The 22319-nt window shown below is 33.2% G+C and overlaps 1 protein-coding gene across 1 annotated transcript in view; it reads left to right on the top strand.

The window, feature by feature from the left end:
• LOC105451861 overlaps positions 1–22319 on the top strand; it is a 294443-nt gene that overhangs the window by 259835 nt on the left and 12289 nt on the right. The window contains exon 10 of the mRNA XM_011692558.1: positions 12726–12836. Within this exon, the coding sequence (XP_011690860.1) occupies positions 12726–12826 (101 nt within the window). The 3' untranslated portion in view covers positions 12827–12836. The remainder of the gene's footprint in view (positions 1–12725; positions 12837–22319) is intronic.

Genomic DNA, 22319 nt, shown 5'->3' with positions numbered 1-22319 from the left:
CTCGTACTCAATAGTACAGCACTTGTGCAGGTAGTGTGAACCAAACTGAACAAAAAAGTCTACCATTTTGCGATCTTCGCAATAGTTATCGAGATACTAATCATTTTAAAAAAAGAAAAAATTTTACATAATGGCCAAGTTTTTGCTTTACTATGATTCTATTGATCATTTATTAACTTTAAGTCTGTTTTACGAAACTTAAAGTTATTTGGAAAGACAATGGCATTAAACTTTTGCTGTATATAACTTTAAATAATTTAAACGATTTATTAAAAAAATATTTTTGTCTCTACTCTCTATGTCTAATCAGATACTTGGCAATTTGTATAATCTCATATTTGTTTTTGGACAACTTTTATTTGTTAAAATAATATTTTTGGTTTAGATAAGATGTACCTAATGTACGATACACTTGTATATACTTGGCGTAAATTTTTTTTTAATGATTAGTATCTCGATAACTATTGCGAAGATCGCAAAATGGTAGAGGATTTTTTTATTCAGTTTGGTCCACACTACTGCCCCACAATCACTGTACCATTGAGTATGAGACACCCTGTATATATATATTTCGACCGTCTATGTATAACACAAACTAAATTGAGAGAAAGCCAATACCAGTCATATGATCATATGGCAGGATTATGGTGCTTCTAATATTTCTATGTGTTTTTACATACATATTCTAGTTTTAACAATCTGCATGCCGTTACTTTTGAATTCAACGCAGCCTATTGTTTAAAACAGAACTGTATTATCACGTTATTAAATTGATAATCAATTTAATAACTACTAATTTAATAAATACTGATGCTTATCGGCATCTAATAAAATCCCCCCTCCCCCGCGACGCGATTAATCCGGAATCCAAAAGTAACCGTTCCGCACGCAGTTTGTTGAAACTAGAATATGTATGTAAAATCACACAGAAATATTAGAAACACCAAAATTCTGCCATATGACCGGTATTGGCCTTCTTCCAATTTAATTTCACATAACTTGATTTTTACATCTTATTGAGAATAAAAGACTTTCTATATCTATGAAGTTCTTAATATGTAGTTGCCTAAAATTGAAGCACAATGCGCGCAATACAAGTAAATTTACGATAAAATTCTTTTAAAACAAAGAAAAAACCAATCGCTTCTGTAATAAAAAATGTAGCAAAGAACATTTAAAACTTTAAAAGTACGAGAAATGAAAGGACGAGAGGGATGAAGAATACGCGAGAAGTGCACCGGGAGTATAATCATCCTCCGAGTTTTTAGCAAAATGCAAAACGATCGACTTGTATATCCCGCTGAAGACTCGACTCGCGATATTAAAGTTGTTGTGAGAAATCAGATCACGTATCTTTCACGTAAGAAACAGGGGAAACGGTTTCGCATTCGGCTGACAGGATCAATGCGCTTTTAGAAACGTTAAGCGAGAACAGTCCCGAGCACGGAAGACGCCACGTCCGTTTTGATGTAGCTGACGGTGGCACAAATCTTTTGATACTTCGACAATGCACAATGTGCATTGTGCTCCTTTCTCGATGATCCATAACGAAACTCGCGCGTTTGCCAAGACGGCGCGGCGGGGAAAAAAGGACGGCCCTGCCTCGCGAAAGGAAGGGCGATGTTTTCTCGCCGGGATATCTGTATTCTCGAGATGAACAGACGCCGATAAGAGAATGAGAGATACGAAGAGATATACGAAAGCACAGCGCGTCCGCCTCCTCCTTTCTCGCGGACATAATACGCGCTGCTTTCAACAGTTTCAACAGCTCGCCTTCGCGAAGGAAGCCACTTCTTTTCAAAAGTAAACTCGGCACAAGGGAAATCTTAATCTTTCGTGCGCCTGTCATAATCTCGAAAACGCACCTTTGATCTTCCTCTCTCGTGTCATCGCTCCATTCCTCGCGAGTGCACTCATTGCTGTCGCAATAGTATACCGCTTCAATCTCGCGAATTACGTTTCCTTGAGATTAATCTCTCGAAACGGTTTTATCAGTGACACTAAATGAAGAGAGTTGAGAAAAATTTCTTTCTATTTGATAATTTATTATAATTTCATCTTTTTTTTGTTATGTAAAATTTCTCTTTCTTTAGTACACAACGTTCAGAATAAAAATACCAAATTGCATATAACCGAAATGCAAATTTTGAGTAAATTTAGGAAACTTTGTAAAGTATGAGAAATGTAGAAACTCAGTTTTCCGATTTTGATTTGTCATCTACAAAATCAGTTGCTATCGCAATATTACCGTTTCAATTTCGCGAATTACATTTCGTTGGGATTAATTTTTCAAAATGATTTTAATCAGCGACTGTGGACAAAGAAAATCGAAAGAAAAATCTCCCTTTACTTCGTAATTTATTATTATTTTACGTTTGTTATGTAACATTTGTGTTTCTTTAATACATATGTAATATCCAGAATAAAGATATAAAGTTGCATGAAATGTAAACTTTGAGTAAATTTAGAAAACTTCGTAAAGTATGCGAAATATATAGAGGAACTCAGTTTTTCGATTTTGATTCATGTCACCTATAAATTCAGCAGAAGACTCTCGCGTCTCATGGAACATCGAATTTATGTTTCGTTTTCCACCAACACGTCGAGTGAGCTACAAAAGATATGAACGTATATATTTCGGCGTTACTACCGGTAGATTATTTTTTTCTTTTTTCACCGGCGGCGATCTGACGGGCCACCGTGTGAATATAACGGAAGCACAATATACCGTAAGATTAAACAACGTCGTTTACGGCGTATAGGCGCAATCTTTATTCAACGTCGTCGTTCGCTGTTAGAAGCCTCGTGTAGACGACGATGACGTCGAGTACGACCGGGATGCACGTTTCATGGAAATAGAAATGCCAGCAGCCTAATGTGACGGCGACATGGAAATGGGGGCGAGTCGTGATGTGATGGGGACGACCGAGAGGGGTCGACGGCGGAATGACCGGGGCCGGGAGGGGGGGAGGGAGGTTTGTACCGGCGAAGGGGGGGGGCAATGAATACACCTCGACGGGAAAGGGAGCGCGCGTTATCGTGCGACCACTTTTTTCGTCCATTTGCGAGCTTTATTCCGAGCGGCAGCAGCGACGGGCTCACGTCTGCTAAAGCGCGTCTAATGCTTCCTGACCCGAGGCTCACGTGCGCGGATAAGAACGGCGTTAACCTCGGACGAGCATAATAAGGCACTCGCGCAAGACGGACGACTTTGCGGCACGGAGGGTGGCCGCGATAGCGTCGCGACGCGATTTCGCTCCTATGACGTTGAGCCTTTTGCCATGAGCTTTCCGCGCGACTAGATTTTTAGCCCTTTCAATATCCGAGAGTCCCGAGACTATACATATTCAGAGAGAAATCTGAATTTTTCATAAGTTTTTTTTCCTATATATATGTAGTGTTGTAAGGATTTAAAAGAATTCTGAGGTGCTTGAATGGAGACCAATCTTGATCGAAAGGAAATTTATGAAATTGGAAACTTTAATACGTATACATGTGCAAAATTATAGCTCCATTATTTATTTTATTATTAAAAATATATTGGTTGCAATATTAAGTATTTATTACAATGTATAACATTATTTTCTGAGAAACGAAAGATTTCACACATATACATATATCTTCTCCTTTTAGCTAAAAATTTAGATTATTTTGTTATTTCATTTAGATTACAAAATTTGTACGCGATGCTTAATTCAAAAGCATAATTATTTATTTACTTATATTTCTATAACATCTTTTGATAAAATAAAAATTATGAATTAATAATAATAAATATTAATAAATAAGAATTATGATTGTCAATTTGTTAAAGTAGTCAGCAGATTTCATATATCAGTACTTATTTACAAGGCTTTTTGTATCTATATGACAATAGCTTATTAATGTGTAAGCTAATATTTATCGTAGCGCGTTTCACGTGAAAATAAAGCTCTAAAGCGGTCATTCTCGCTTGGGGCAATTCATACATTCATAGGCGATTCACATTGACCAAAGTACGAGATAAACGGTATTGTGACGCATTAGGAACAATGTCAGCCGCAGGGATTTCATGCTCTGGTATTGATCGAATTGAGTCTGCCATCTCACGTTGTCATTAATGTATTCGAGCGATTTGGCGCGTGACTAAGGTTATTAAATTCCCTAATATATTCCGTTCTTGAAAAATGAAATTACAAAATGAACGGATATTAGTTGTAGCACTATGAATATATAAACGATAACTTATTGTTAGTGAAACATAAGACTAAAGAACAATACATATTATTCATCACCGTATGACGTCAATAGAAATCTATTAAAAAAATCAGAGAACGTTGGACGCACCATATATACATATATTATATAATTATAATATGTTTTATAAATGTTATAATAATATATGAATAACGAGATTATTTCTTGACAAACGTAATAAATGTATCAAGTATGAAAATAAAATTATCATTTTGCACGATGTGCAAAAGATTAGAATTTTGTACTGAATTGTTTTAAATATTTAAAAATAGGTAGCTTTTTGCAGTGCGTATAAAATGAATAATGCAAAACGTAAAATTGGATAAAGTACAAAATACATAATTGAGAATTTAATTAGAATGCAAAAATGTGATTGTAAAAATGATATCATTGCGAGAACCTAATTTTATTATATAAAATTATTTTAATTTGTACAATCTAACTAACCGAAACACTATCTTTTCGTTAAACCTTGATTTTGACTAAACCATGTTTTAATGCTTTTTGCCTTCAATCGATTGTCAAAGCGTAATTCAGTTTGCTGAAACAGGAATCAGGCAATCTGTACAACGAATCGAATAAATTATGTGTGTATGTACGTATCCGTAAATAATTTACTAACTAGAACCAATACGTACAGATAAATGAGATTAGTTTTCACTAATCTCATCTATTTGGTATATGTGACAGAAAGTGATTTGTAGGCTAATGTAATTTTACTTGTAGTCCACAAATTTCATTGTGTTCATATTGAAATTCTCGTTTTAATAAACCATAAATTTTCGTTGTTCCCTTTGAAGGAACAAACAGATGAAATAAACCGCATATTTATTAACTATCACGCAATTATAAACTTTACAATTTTGAATGAAAATTATATCACGTTACATTTCATAATATAACATCTCACAACAAAGTGAGATTTAAATATGTTTTCAATAATTATAAACAACCGACTTTTTTATATACATATCTGAAATTTGTAATACTATATCATATATATATGTAAGTTTTAAATCAATCAATGGAAGTGGTTTTTATTAAGGCATTTACCCAAGTAAGGACCGAGTCTTCGATTGGAGATTTACAGTTCTCGAGGGAATCTTATTTCACGAGCTGTTAAAGGCATACGACATTCCCTCGAACATTTCCGGAGACGTGGCTTCACATGAGAAATCGTTTCGCGGTAAGATACAGCCGTGCCCTGCGGCTCAGTGACGTAATCCGGTAATTTCTCTTTCGTGTCTGGTATGGCTTGGGTATAGCGAGCTTGAGACGAGTACGAGGGCGAAGGTTAGGCGGGACCAATTAAAATGCCCCCCGGCCCCGAATGCCTCCGCCGCTAATCAACTCAGAACCGCGCAATGTTTGGGTCATTAAGGTGCGCTCTCGGGGCCTGAATTTCCAAGCCGAATGTCCTTAAGCCAATTACATGGAGCCTCCGTTCCATTCCGGCGTCTACCGCGACTTTAATTTCGTGGCCACGATAAAACGCCGACTTGATTAATTGATTCTGATCTAATTTTGAGAAAGACACGGACTGCATTTATGTCTGCTACTGCCCTTTCACATTTCTTCAATAGATATAACAAGTCAATAATATCAACACATTACTAAAAGTCTTATTGAAATGAGGTAAAATATGGCCGTTGATATTAAATTTAAAGTTTGCATTAGTCGCAATTAATTGAAAATGATAAAATGTTTTCTGAAATTTAATTATATTTGATAACAATAACACACAAATAACAGCTTAAGACGTAATTATCAGGCACAGTTAATTACGTGGTTTTCAAATTAATTGAAATAGTTAATTCTGTCGACTACTGGTCCACTTTCCGAACATCCAAATATAAAAGTCTCTAATTTGAGATTTCAATTATTCTTTAAACAAATCCTTCTCTTTCAAAAGGAAATTTTTCTCTACATACTTAAATATTTAAATTTAAATGAAGAATATACTTAATTCATAAATATTTCCTTTAGACGGTTTAGGAGAGATAATTATAATATTTCACAGATATAATAAAATCTCATAGAAATTGTTATTCTGGATACCCAGGAAATGTCAATGATTTATTAGTATATTCAGATTTCTGGAAATAATATAATTAATTATGCACTGCTAACGTAACGTGTCATTAAGCTTTTATTAGCCAGTTATTATTACAAGTGGTCAGACATCAGAAAAGCTTTTACTATTTGTATTGTTAATGAAGAGTTAATGTAAATATAATTTTAACGATTGGTATTATATTTGTTTTGTGTATTAAAATAAATAAATAATTTTAAATTTTGTTTAAAAAAAAGAGTAACAAAGATCTGAATGCAAAACTTTGATGTTTTTTTTTTAAATTGTCCAAACGAGCGTAAAAGACATTTAAGAATCGACGTATTTCTTTGCCATCGAACGAGCGAGTCGTCAAAGTCGCTAAAGGCTAAGAATAACCCAAGCTCGGAGTAGAATAAAGTAATAGAGACGAAGGTCCTTTCCGGAACGTGGCTCTCGTGGCAATTCGGTCCTTCTGTCAGCGACTTCAGATTCCTACCACAGAGTCGTAAGAAGCAAACGATACTAAATTCTAGTACGTGATCGCGGTGCTCTGTAGAGTTGACCCGATATATTCGAGAAATAGAACCCACATCGAAAGGCCGCTTCAACTTATGACCTTCGATTCCAATCCAATCATCAACGTTTTCTCAACTTTATTAGTGTTTCGTATACAGAAAATCTCAAAACCTACACACCTGTAAAGTCCTAGATTTTTTAACGAATACGAAAAATCACTTCCGAGTACTATTTATATAGTTCAATATTTTTTTAATTGTGCAATGAATAATATATACAATGGCCATTAATATAAAATTTAATTTATTGCATTTTTTTATAGAAAATGATGCAGTAATAAAAGCTAAAGAATGACTAACAAAATATAAAAACTGTTATAAAAATAAATATTATTTTTAGTAAAACTGTTCTTTTTTAATTTATTTGTCGTCTAAAGGTCTAAAGGTCTAAAGGTCTAAAACGTTCAACTTGTGGGGGTGTTTTATACTTATGGCCAAGGCTGTATCCGTATGTTCTTAAGTGTCTTTAGTACGTTTTTTCTGAAAATTGATTTAGCAACGGTAAATAACGAAGAGAATGAATAGTGAGGCAATAAATCGCAGTTGGATATTTCTAGATTTATAATAATAGCGCGCTGCGAAGAACACAGCTGTAGGATATATATCGAAGCATAAATCATAGAGTTTCCCCTACTGATCTCGGACCTTTTCTATGACCTCATCATCAATTTCTTTCTGTTATCTCTACCAAGTATACGACCAAGAAGTTGACATTAAGCACATCATGTGTCATCGCGGTCATCGTGTTTCGTTTCGTAAATTATGCATTAAAAAATTTTTTTCAAGCACATCGTAACAAGATGCTTAAGATCTATTAAAAAAAAAAACAAATCGCGATTTTTTAAATTGTGAATATTATATCAATTAAAAGAAAATTCAATGGTCTCCTCTACCATAAATGCAGATCAAGTTATAAAAACAAAGCAATTATTAAAAAGTTTGATTTTCTTTTATTATTGATTGTATGGTATAATTAATTAAGAATTCATTTATTATAAAATGAATTATTATTTATTATCAAAATGTGTATTCTAAAATAATAACATCCTTTTATTTTCATTATTAATAATTAAGATAATATAATATCATCTTTTGTACATGTATAAAATATTTTCTATTGTATAAAATATGATTTTATGCAATAGATACAAATTACATATATCAATTTCATTGATCATATCTCAATTGATATCTTCAATTGTAAGAAATATAATATAATATTTTGGTACTGCTACCGTTAATGAAGTTAAGTTAAAGACACAAAATAGAAAAACAAAACGTCTTGAATATTTCTTGGCTACTTTGTAATATTAGACAAAGTACGTAATTCTCGCATTCAGGCCTTTCGATTTCTAATCGAAAGATTAAATTTAAGGCCCCGGCTTGTGGTTAGCCGAGGGACAAGCACCGGGAATTGGAATTCCTAACGCTGAACTAGCGGGATAGGAAGTGGCCAATAGGAAGTTCTGCCCCTTCATCGCCGGAGGTTGGCGGACACTCTGCCGCATACAGGAAATGTATCCAACGGGCATGAATCGAAGTAGCAATGAGAAACGGAGCCGAACAACGGCGAACAGACCGGCGGCTGTGACCTTTTGTCACGGATTGTTATAATGTACCCATATTTTGACCATATGGAGTTACTTTATCCTTGTAATGGAAATATCGCTGTAATATCGAGTCAACACTGTAATATCACTGTAATAATCAAGATAATTTGAAAAAATTTATTACTTAGTAAATTATTGAATTTTATACTTTTAGATTTTTATTTCCCTAACAAGAGGATGCTATTTTTTATATTGATAATAAATGTCCGAAAAAAGCATTTATTTCTGTCAATCTAAATAGATGAATATTTAGAGACGCAACAATTTTTTTATTTTAAGAATTCATATTTTATTTTATTTTTTGTTTTACTTTGAATACTTTAAAGTAGTTTTATGATATAATCCACCGAGTTATCTGCTCACTTACATTTTTTTAGTTTTTTATATTTAACCGTAAAAGTATTGAAATATCGAATATTCGGCTAAAAGGCATCCTTTTCATGTACGTTATCTCGATATTACTTTCAAAAAATGAAATAAAGTCGTGGTGATTCTTGTTAGAAAAGTTAATTCGTCGAAGCCTTTTCTCGGTAGATTAAAAAATCGTCGACGAAGTAAGGAAGGAAGAAAAGGAGCGATACTCGCGTAATCATGCAGCTTCTCGGTAATCATTAAACCGCCGGAGAACAGTTCTCAACAAGGCTGACGTCTGCCATCGGCACAGTCTGACATTTCATCGGCGTTCCCGTGGTATTTCATTGAAAAATGCTGGGCGCTCTCTGGTTCTCTCCCGGAGAGCTGCCGGAACGAATGCCGGGATTAAGACAGATAAAGGAGATCTTAGGATCTCCGTGATTTTTTGCGAGCAAACCGGAAGAAAGATCTGCAGCGTGTCGGTCATTTAAAGAAAAAAAATCCCCGGAAGATGTGCGAAATGAGATCGGCAGATCGATACGAGAAGAAGGTGAAAACAGAGAAACTGTAACGAAAAAGAAAAAGAGGACGGAAAATAAAAAGATGAAAAAGGAGAAATGGTGAAAAAGTTGAAGGGATATTTGTGGGGAACGAAGGGAAAGGGGGGAGGAGGAGGAGGAGGACTTGAAACTCGGTAAAGAATTGAAGGAGCAAGTGGGTAGGCGAAGGGACAGTACGTGGTACTCAAGACAGCGAAAAGGAAGGGCGGTGGGAAGTGAAGAAGCTGTAAGTCGGTAGGCGGGGGGCGGTGATCGAGTGGGACGAATTGACAAATTCCACGGCGATCCTGGAACACGGCCAGGACCGCGATTTCTATCGATGGGCATCCCGACGACAAGCAGAAAAGGAAGGACGCGGACCGGAAGGACGTTACGCCGATGCCCGGGACGATTCGTATGATCGATAGCCGCGAATAATGCTTGGGGAAACTTGGCAGCGAAAAATATTCATCGGTATTATTCCCGTAATATTTTTGACGTACAGCCTCGGTGATTAAAACTACATCTCGTCAATTTTCTCACGATTATATCTCATCGAGCGAAATGACAAACAATTTAAGCTTAATTTTAAGTCATTGATTAATTGAGGTTTAACCTATATATTCTATTAAACATTATTTTGTCAATTTAAATCAATAGGCAGACAAGAAATTATGGGCAAATATGTGTTAATGTTTTTAATAAAATTAAGTATCAAGAATTTTAATGAAAATTTTACAAATATCTTGATCTTGAAAAGCTGAAATGATTTGAAAATAAAAAGTCATGCAAATTCGATAAATTCAATGACTTCTGCATTCAAGAAAGTTGTTAGAACAAATATTCCATCAAGATTTACGTGTGCTTACATTTGTTCGATTCGCAATATATTGTATAGATTAAATAGATCTATTTTTATTAATAATAAATGGCCAAAAAGTATTCATCTCCATCAATCTAACTCGAAGAATGTCATCATGTACAGAAACATGAGACTATATTTATAAAAACAAATTATTTATAAATATTTTATCTCTTTTAATGAGCTAATTAATGCCATCGCAGTCCACTGTTATGAAAACAGCTATGATATGAAATAATGGAAAAATACATATCTATTGCAGAATGTGTGAGAAAAAAATCGAAAGTTTTTATTTTGCGGAAAGGCTGAAAGCTCGTAAAAATATTTTAACTGATTAAAGCGAGAACTTTTTTAATTGGAAAGCGAAGCGCAGCAGAGCGTCAGAATAATATCGATACGATAGAGAAGAAGTACATAATAGTGGACCGCGAAACATTACTGTCAGAACAAAGAAGCAATTATCGATATACATCGTTGAATTAGGTTCCGTCATTAAGCAAACGTAGCAAATGGAAAATAATCTTAACAAATGTATTTATTTTTAATTTCGGGACTGTGACGATATCGAGACATATTATAGCGGAAGGGGGAATGATTGTGAATATGATTTATAAAATATATGAGTTTAATTACATCAAATAAAATTTTTATCGCTATAATTAAATTTGTTATTTATTATTTAAATATGGAAAATTAACAGTGTTTATAAGAGACGCAAACAACAAAATATTAAAATTAAAATAATTAGATTTATTACATATATTCAAATTATATAAATACATAATTTGAAAATTATACACGGAAAGAACGATTTTGTTGAAAGATCTAAAAATTTTGCTAAAAACAGATTTGAAAATAATTTTTTATTAAATCATCGAAATAATTTGTTGGAATGTTAAAACTGATAAGCATTGTTATAAAACGTTTTGATATTTTAACAATTATTTTGACTTTTGTACAAATTATTTTGATTATTGAACAAAAATTATTTTTAGATCTGGATTCAGCAAGTGTTCTTTCCGTGTATAAATATAACATTTAATTTTAAACTATCGACATTTTAAATATTTAGTTTACTGAATAAAATAATGTATAGCAATGATATATTATATAATAACTGACTTGTTTGCAGAAAAATCTAAGAAAAGATAAATAAGTCAATATAAATCGGCAAACAAAAATATCCATATATTTGGAATGTAATATTTGCAATATTTATATTACAAATATAAATATTCTTAAATAGTCTTAAAAAGCGTAATTAATTTTGGCTCTTATTCAAATTTTGTTTATGGTAAATAAGTATTGACCATTCAGTGATGATTCACAGTTGTAGAGACCTTGAGTAAGGATCAAAATTAATCTTATTCTTTAAGCTAAACACTTTTAATTGTGTAGTGTGTGTTTATGTAATAAAATAATAGATTTGCATAGACATCTCTTTGTCCTTACCGACATGTATATATATTTTCTCTTAGTTAATTAAAAATAAAACCATGAATCTTAATAAATTGCTAATTTTATAGAAGAATAAATTACTAATCTTTTAGAAAGCCGACTTAGAATATCAGAATATCAGAGGGCTATCAGTGTGAGAATAATTTACTGACAATGAGTGCGGAGACATTTAAATTTTATCTGGATCGCACAGTATCTATCGTATTCGTACGTGTAAATACATGAACATAGGACATCAAAGCGCAGAGTGTTTTAAGAGCCATTAATAAGATCCGCCTAATTTCTCGAAAGCCCGGAGGCCTCAACCGTTATCTGGGAAACGTAACTCGGTCGAAGAGCGATTAAACGGAGGCCACGAAAATACGTCAACCCGCAGCGGCTTGCATCTGACGGAAAACCTATAGACGGAACACAACCATTAATGAAATGACAAATGTGTTCTTGCGACGAGAGACGCGCGCGCGCGCACGCCCGTTGCACGGGCTTTCTACGGAAATCGAATATTTAACACCACGATTTTCGAGCCATTTAACTCGATCTGAGAAGCTTTCAATGACTTTACTGTGGCAAATGTTCTTATTGTGGCGCCAACATGACGACTAGCCACTGAAGAGCTGAAAAGGAAAACCAATTAAACTTGGAAACGCAAACTTTTCAGAAGAAAAAGCAAACGCTCTTTATTCTTTAAAATGAACCTCGCATCAAATCAAAAGTGTTATGTAACATAAAGATTGTTTATTCTATGCAAGTAATATTGAAATCTTACTAATTTATAAAAAAATCATCTTGTTCTTATATATTCTTATAAATTTATTTGTTATTAAAAAATCAATTTTTGTATTTGTAGGTTATAGAGACATATACAAGGCCCAATTTATTAAACAAAGAATCAAAATCGCAGAAGTTTAAATTTAATTGGTTTTTCTACTGGACTTTTTTAATTATTGTGTCTGTCCTTGTGGATTACTTTTTCGTTTAGCCTCATTTGATAAATTGAACAATAAGCTGAAAGATGTAATAACCCCGATGTAATTTCAGGTGAACTGCCAGCCGCTGTGCACGACGGGAACGGAGTTTCGAGAGCGTTCCTTAATCTTTGGTTGGTTCACCTGACGATGAGCTATGTCTTCACCAGATGACAGTATTAAGGTACGCACAGACTGTGATAAAATACAGAAAATTATTAAATTTCTACAGTGCATTTCTTTTTTGAAAAAAAAAAAAAAAAAAAAAGAAATGCAGCAAGCTGTATATTATGTCAGCGGATAAGTTACAGTTTTACGTGATATAATTCAAATATCGCGCATAATTAACGCAATTATATAACGAACAAGTATCGAAATCCTTGAAGACAATAGAATTTAACAGATTCTTTGACCACTTTGAAGAAAATTATTTACTTTGACTTCGGTGAAATTCAAATCTCGTAGTACAGTAAAGTTAAAATGCGGTTACAAGCTAATGCAACGTATGTGTAAAAGATTTGGTTTACACGTTAGTTTAATAAATTCAACGATATTAGATTTATAATCTAATTTTAACATGAATATCTGACATATTTTTAACATTGATATATAAATTATTTGGGAAAGAAAATTGAGTATTATTTTCTATTCTCACTTTTAAATGTTATCTACAGAAAGAAATGAAAAAAAATTGAAGTATCAATTCCTTTACGAGTAAAGGAATGAAAAATGCGGAAACTTTTCTATTTAAAATTATTGATTATTGCGCGTGAGAGTGTGAACGACCTCGCAAGCTTCTGATGCTGAAAATGGCTCTACAGATTGTTAAATAATCGCTCCCGATAATCCGCCGCAGCCGAGATTGGCATCGAAATTCGTTTGAAAGTAGCGCACAGCGCACGTGGCGCTGTGTTGAAAATCGCCGCGATGAGCTCCCGCTATAAAATTACGATGCCGCGCATTTATTACGGTCGTCTTTGTAGAAGTTCCTCTGCGAGTTGAACAGTTTTCATAATTATTAACGCTTTAATATCGCAAAGCGCCTTAGGCAGTTGTCGATAATAACGCCTTCTTTGAAAATCTTCGCTAGACGGTTACGATTTCCCGCGATCTTATTCGAGTTTCACGCCTCTGTCTCGTGGCTACTTCCTTTGCATGCTGAACATTCCTTGCAGTGCCTCGCCATGTAAGCTGCTTTATGTTTCCTCGCACTCGTAGTATTTCTTTTTTTTTTGTCTCGTGCAGCCGCCTAATCCGAGTTCCAGATGAGTTCTCAGGAAGCTCATCGACTTATAAGAAGCTCGTACCAAGCGAGTTTCTGGGTTAACGCGAAATATACATCCCTCCGCAAGAAGAAAAGAAGAGCAGAAGGATCACCATGGCTTCCTAGCGATATCGAACCCCTTGTATGATAGCGAATCGACCGAACGTTATTTTGAATAACTTGAGGAACAGATTCTACTTCAAAAAGATTTAGCTGAAAGACGGAAGAGATAATTTTATCTCTTGGAAATTCTGTAATATAAATATATACGTGTATCATTTTACGGCAATTTTTGCGCACACAAAACTTGCACATTTCATTCTGATCACACACATTTTCCCGCGATAAAGTTATAATAAAAATGTATTACAATAAAAATAATAAAATTATACGAATTATATAAGCAATATAAACATCGTTGATATAACATTGTTCTAATTGCATTCTTTTTCGTTTTCATATAAAATAAATAGAAAAATTGGTATTAAAACAAAATTTAAATACATTTATTTCTTTCTTTATGTTACAGTGATGTCTATACACAGCGTACAAACGTACATGTAATTGCATTTCTTATTTTTGTTTGCTATTTAATTATTTCTTTGATTTTCAAGTTTTTTTATTACAAAATTTTGCCAATTAAAGATCAATGACATTAATTAATAATTAACAGTTTCTATGCCAATTTTATTTTAGACACGAATATATCCGTTAGATCAGTTATTAATGAAATTATGTGATGGGATTGCCGGAAGTTATTGGAAATTAGAACCACGTAATCGAATATTTGATTACTTTTTTTCTTGCGTCGCGTATATCTAATTACATAAGATGTTATCTAATTAAAAAACGGCTAACTTAGAGTATCGAAATCCGATAATGTTCTTGGAAAGTATCGTTAGAACGACCAATGTAGCATTTTACTAACTTAAATAATCGCATTCCAACTTTTGATTAATCCCTAGGTAAAATGTTTTACGAAATTCTATCTAAAAATAATGTCCTGCTTCATATAATTCCAATAAGTTGGAAATATGTAAGCTGTTTATTTCGAAAGTAATGTAAGTCCGATTAGGAAAGTTGTGTTTTGAAATACGAAATTAATTTGTATTTCTGTGTCATTGCGAAATGTTTTGAAAGCAGACTTTAACCAAGATGTTAAGATAAACAGGTCAGGTATAACGATCCATTTGAATAAAATTTGCACGCGCGAAATTAATATTTTGAAGAGTGATTCTAATTTTCAATCTGTTTTATCACATAAAAATTCCAAATTGCATTAATGTGAAAATTTTTAATTTACTAAACTGACATTTGCTATTGATGATTTTATTTCCGTGTTAAAAATTTCCAAATTACACTTCAGATTGAGTATGCATTCGTCATAGGATGTTTTATAATGATTTTTATTTCTATTTCCGTACTTCTATTCATTGCAATTATAAAAAATTAAAAAGTTATTTGGACACGAATAAATTTTAATTTATTTAATTTATTTAATCAATATATTGTGCTAAAAAATAATCAAATGTATCGATTTTTATTTATTTTAATATTAATATTATGAGTTAAAATCAGATTGATGTTTGTAATTTATTTATGTTAAAATTTATTGAAATAATTTTATTGAAATAAAATTTATTGAAACGATAAGCCTCTGCTGTTTACAAAATCGTAAAAAAATCATTAAAAAATTTAATAAACACTGTATCTGGTTTGTGTAAATATTACAAGAATATTTTTTATTTGTATGAATATATTATGTTTTGTAATTTATTGATTTCTTTACATTATTGTTAAATAAATTTTAAATAATTAATATTAAAACGCGTTTTATAATAATCAGAAACATTTTAAATATTAAGAATGTGTCAATAAGTGATTGTGTAATTAATTAGTTATTATTACATTTCGATCACGTTTCTCTTTTCTGCATACAAAAAGGAGAGAAATTAACATGCAACTGATTTAAATTATTTTAACTTGCATATTTAAATTTTATATATTACTTTATTTATTACTATTATTCCCTTAATTTATTTAAGTATAATTAAATTTTTACATAATTAGGTTACATTTCTTGTACCCAAATTAATACATAAAGAAATATAAAAACATTTTAAGCATAATAATGTTATATTCTTAATAAAAACTATTTTAACAAATTATTTAACAGATAAACTGTTAGATTTTAAATTTAAGAAATTTTTAAAAAATTTATATGGAAGTATTATTAGACCATAGAAATATTATTAGATCAAAATTCAGCCCTGATCATAAAAGGCGCTTTCAAATTTCTTTGTGATATTTACTTACGCGGTCTAGTTTAAATTATTATTGTTTATATGTTAAATTTAAGAAACTTGTGTGTTATTTACATACGTAATCGAAGCATATGAATTCTATTGAAGGATTTTTTACTTAAATAAATCAAAAATAACTCTTGATTTGTTTGGAAAAACAGTTGACCAACCTAAGTTGGACCAATTCTAAGTTGAAACCGAGTTTTATGCCCTTTGACTTTATATCTATAAACTATATGCAACCAACCGCGATTGTATATCATGACTTTATAGCTCTCTTTATTGCAACAATACGCCGCGCTCTAGGACCTTGCAAAATTATTTGTTAAACTATCATTGCTCATATTCACCATACGTGACAACGACGTACCGCACACGTAACCTGCAGGCCTCCAGCTGTTATCGCGGGGACGAATGGAATTTGCGGCATTGCGTACCACGATAATTACAAGTTTTCGCGCGCTCGCCATCGAAGCGGCGGAATCGCGCGACCGCGTCATAAAGTAACGCTGGCGCCAGATCATCCATATCGCGGTTCCCGAATGCGTAACGTGAATTAACCGATATTCATAATTCAAGCTTTTATCGTCACCGCGTCGAATCCCCCATTGTGAAGATATAATTTCGCGATGAGCTGCGAGAGGAAACGGTGGCGAGGTGGTAACCGGGAGAGGGGTTGGAGGATGCGAAAGTGGGGGTGAGGGGTGGAGAGGGGAGGGGAGGGAGGGGGTTGGTTGAATGCTGCGGCATTGCCGTGTGACGGCTCCCGCGGAAACTATAGCTTATACGGTATAGTTTCCATCGCGGTATCTCACCTCTGCGCTTTCATTATCAGCCGCCATAGATCACGGCGTGAGCTCCCGTGACGTCACATCCGTCCATCCCTCATCGCAAAACACCGTTGTTGGTACCCGGGGCAACACACAACGAGAGAGAGGAGTATTTCTCCACCCCTTTCGGGCCCTCCCTCCCTCTCCTCCTCCCCCGGCTCGCGCAACCACCTCGACCCCCCCCCCTCTTTCGCCGCGGGTTCCGACCACTAACCCACGATGCGCCCTTGTCTCTGTCACTCTCGGTATACGGTTTCGATCGTTCGAGTACCGACAAACCGCCGAATTAAATCCGGTGACATCCTTCACTATCACGAAGTGTGTCTGACGTCGTGTGTAATTCACCGTGTGTGCATATGACGAGGGACGTGATGCCGCGCGTGGCTTTCCCGTCGCGCCGCGTTACGCATGCGATCTGCAAACCAGGGAGGGTTAATGCCACCGTCGAGATGGAGTCGTCGTGGAGAATTGTTGTCACGTACGCACATTTTCTATACTCTCGACGGAGAACGCGCGGCTAGAATTCGATACGGGTAAAGAATTTTTCCAGGAGCGCTATGACATGAACGCTCCACGATTTCATTCAATGTGATCGCTACTACTGTGTAATGCGATTGCTATGATTTTATTTAAGCCAGATAATCAGATTTTTTTAAAGCAATTAATACAAGAATTACAGGCACTTAATATTGTTAGGGGATTTATGTATACGAAAAAAACCTATAAAGCAACTGATCCTTTATTTTTTATATAATAAAATAGAAACACATACTCTCTCTATAAGTAATAATAATAATAATAAAACTGTAATAATGCTCAAAATAGATACCAAAATACTAAAAATCTATCGTAATACAGTCGAACCTCGATAACTCGAACCTCTATAACTCGAAAACCTCTATAAGAAAACCTCTATAAAAAAATTTTGTTTATTCTGTATTATTAAAAATAAAAAATTTTGGAAGTCTTTAATGAAACAAATTTTAATAAACTATTGATAAGATGATAATTATTTTGCCAATGTAACATTAATATAATGTATGTGTATATATTCATATAACTATTAGGTGATAATATTTCATATGTATTACAAGTCTATTAGGCATATTTTGAACCAGAAGTTACCTTATTATTCCATGTGAAATATCATCATCCAAGCACGATGAATTGAGGCATAAAATCGCAAGGCAGGTGTCCGTTATTATCCGATGACATGAGATCTGTGCATGACATCCCGCAATTTGAAAATGACGTTATGCCATGCCATTCGTTGAGTATGTCATGCACACACGTAACATAAACACACATATGGCCCCACTTCTATTTAATTAAAAAAAAAGTACGGGCATTGAATATTTTCATTGAACGAGCGTGATACATTGGCAACCTCATTTTTCAGATACATCTGCATTCCTGCTTTTTTTGCAACCGGAAAATTGGTATTTATTTACGCAATTCTTTATTGGCCCATGCTTATCATTTCCTGCTAAAATTTTATCGAACATTCTCTCCTTTTTTATTACAAAAAATATTATATTATTAGATAATATGAATTCCGTATCGTTAATTAAAATATTATGAAGTCATTTGAAATTCAATAAATGTATAATGCGTTAATCAGTCTTGTCATTTTATTTTACGAGTCGATTAAATTTAGATGTACGAGAATTACTTCTGCTTAATAATTTTTTATTTGAATATTTTATTTATTTAAATAACGCATTTATTAAATATTCGAGAAATGTGTTTAATTACTTATTCAAAATTTATTCAACTTTGAATAAGATGGTGATGATGAAATGTGTTTGAAGCTGAATTTACAGCATATCCTATATCTGACTGACTCAAAGTCTTCATTGTTACTACCACGGCGCGATAGCAAGAACAATATGCGAAAGAGGCGAGATCTCGAGGGTAAACAGCTTAAGAACTGTGATTCATCGGTTTAACCCAATTACGCAACGCCTTGCCTTATCTTGAGAGATGCAGGCCGGTTCTTAAGCAAATTTCGTAAATTTTAATCGTCCGTCCCTGCCAAATTTTGCGGACGCTATTTTCCTGAAAAATAAGAGATTTTTGGTAATATAATAATAATCTTATCGGTTATTTTAATACAATTTGTATATATTAAGAGAAAATTTTAAATATTTTTTTCTTAATTTTTTATGACTATAGGGACTTAATTGGAAACTTGGAAAAAGTTAACACGATTGAAGAAATTTTGGACTTTTTATTTTTTTTTCTAGATCACACACATTTTTAAATGGCTTTTTGAATATAATATTAATTATTCTTATTGATTATTTAAGCTATCGCTCTCTAGAAACACAAAGATAGTAAAAAAATATATTGCAATAAAATTAATATCTTTAATAAATTAATTAATTTTTTGTATTTATAAAAGCTAGGCTCTGAAATATGAAAAACTGCATTTTTTGTTAAGAGTTAATCGAAATACATTTAAGAACTGGACAATCATTTAAAAAGATTTTAAAATTACAAATATTTAAGTTTATTACAAATGTTAACATAAATATGCATAGCTATGTATATTGACAATGTAAACGTTAATAAAAAAGAATAGTTATTTATGTTGTCCTTATCGTCTATTTTTGCAATAAAAGCGCAGCACAAAACTGTCAATTAGTACGAAACAAGTGCCAATTACTCGCGCCAAACTGCACAAAGCGGATTTAGCATTAAATCCTTGGACGTGTCTATTTTGACTTGTGCTTAAGCTATCAGCTGGATAACTTTATCGGTTAAAACGTCCGCCTCCAATATATATACATATATATGTCATATATTACGAGAAAAAAATGTTTAATTCCTGTCGAAACCGTACAATTAGCGATGTAACTTTTATCCCTTTGTTAAACAACGCGGTTATAGGATAAAAATCTCCAATTAAAAACTTATTATACTAAATTGTGCACGTAGTGAAATAAATGGCTGTAAATTCGTGTGAGACGCAAAGGTAATTAAAGTACATTCTGTACAAAAAAATTATTTAGAAGAATTTGTAACGAATTTAATAATTTATTTGCTCGTCGTATATAATTAACCCTTGATATACACACTGGGGTCCCCGGGATCCCAGCGAAACTTTCTTGGTTTGGCATTTCTAAAATTGGAAGGGGAGAGATTTGGGATATTGACGTAAAAAAAATTTGGGATCTCCTCAGTAGGAAGACGTGTTTACGCACGACAATTGTCGTTCAACAACCGAGCAGTGAACAGTTGAAGTGAGCGTGGGATCCCCGGGACTGCTTGCAGTTTTGTTAAAAAATTAAAATATCGGATCGCCAAATTTTTTTGTTACTATTTCAAGTATGCTCTTTCAGAATTTTCAAGGATTTTACAAATCGGTTTATAAACAAAAAAGATATGATTTTTTGAAAAAAGGTGCTGAATCGAGATTTTTTTGCGTTTTTTAACTTTCTTTGTTCTTTGAACCCATATATCTTGGAGCTACTTAATTCTATCGACTTTTAAACATTATGGGCTTGTTCCTTGGTCGAATATCTATTGATTGAAAAAAAAATTAATTGAAATATGTTCATATTTACTAGAGTTAAAGTAATAAATATGGATGGGATCCCCGGGACCCCAGTGTGTATACGACGTCGTCAAAAAAACAGTGTGTATACCTAGGGTTAATAACGATATACTGATGTACGAGATGTGATAAAAAAATAAGGTAAATGTTGAAACAAAAAGAAACTTATTACATTAAAAGACAATTAGTCTCCTTCAAAATACTCTTCCTCGCTTCTAATACATTTATCCCATCATTCTTGCCACTTGTTAAAGTGGCGTCTACAATGAGACTTAAGATTTAAGAAAATTAACTAATCGTTTATTCATTTCATGTGAGAAAAATAATCGATTATAATTGGTCAATTTTCTTAAATCGTAAATCCTAAGTTTCATTGTAGACACCGCTTAAAGCAATACTGAAAGTTCTCTTTTATAAGTGCCTTTGCTGTGGCTGTCTCGATGTCTTAAATTGATTCAAAACATTTACGGTGATCTCAGAATATTATAAAGGCTTATTATAGAACGTTTAAAAAACGAAGAATACGCATAGAAAAAGATCTGAGAAATGGGCAAACGGTTTCGTTCTTCATCATAACGCTCCGTCACACACTTTTGATACGGCAATTTCTGTTAAAAGGCCGAAGGCATTTATGAAAGAGGACTTCCAGTACCTACTACTTTAGCAAGTAATAAGAACGGTGAGATAAGTGTATTAGAGGCGAGAGGAAATATTTGAAGGAGACTAATTGTAATTTGTCTTTTAATGTAGTTTTTTTTTTTATTTCAACATTCATCATATTTTTTTATCACACCTCGTAAATTTATAATTATTTAAGAAAACACGAGTAAAAAGAGATACAAATTTAATAATCAAATAGGTAAACTTGTTTAACAAAAATTAAGACTCTTTATAGCATTAAACTAAAAAGTCAGTCGATGTCGCTATATTTGATAATTGAATAGACATTTTTTACTTTATGCAATAAATTATCTTCGTTTAATATTGATTCGGCAATTCAGCACCGAAATTCTTTGGATCGTCGAAAAGAGAGCTTAACGCGAATAACACAAATTAATTTACGTTTGATTGAAGTTTTATTTCCTGTTCTTCAGCAAGTCGACTCACGCGATCGATGAACCCCGTCGTGCTACGAAGAATCAATAAAACACAAGCGCTTTAATGTGGCGTATTTTACTCGAATTCCATTTTGCTTCGTACGCCGGTAATCATGAACAAGCGAATTTATTGAGCTTGCCACTTCGTATTTCCGCCCTGTTGACGCAATTTATAACGCGAGTTAGAGTTTGGTTAATCAACTACCTTTGAGGCACCTGTTGACCTAAGCGATTCAAGTATTTATTCGATCAACCAAATGGAAATTCCCTTTGTCCATTCGCCTTTTACTGCATACTCGAGACTTACTGCATTCCTAAATAATTCCAAATGTTTCCAATACTGCAAAATAGCCACAAAGTTAAAATTACATTTTATAGCTTATATGTTATTTAAATATGCTATTTAAATAACAAGTAAGAAATTTTGACTCGGCCAAGGAACGAGCAAGGTGTGATGTGACATGAGATCACATGATACAATAACATGATATTGTAAAAATTTAAAAAAGAAAAGAAAAGATTTGTAAAAAGAAAATTTAATGTCAAAAACGTTTTGCACAGAATCTTCCTCAGTTGAAATTAACATATAAATAAATTAATAAAGATCGGAAGAG

The sequence above is a fragment of the Wasmannia auropunctata genome, unplaced genomic scaffold (assembly GCF_000956235.1).
Source record: "Wasmannia auropunctata unplaced genomic scaffold, wasmannia.A_1.0 LD336042.1, whole genome shotgun sequence".
In the NCBI taxonomy this organism is placed as follows: Eukaryota; Metazoa; Arthropoda; class Insecta; order Hymenoptera; family Formicidae; genus Wasmannia; species Wasmannia auropunctata.
This window is presented reverse-complemented; position numbering and strand designations above follow the sequence as displayed.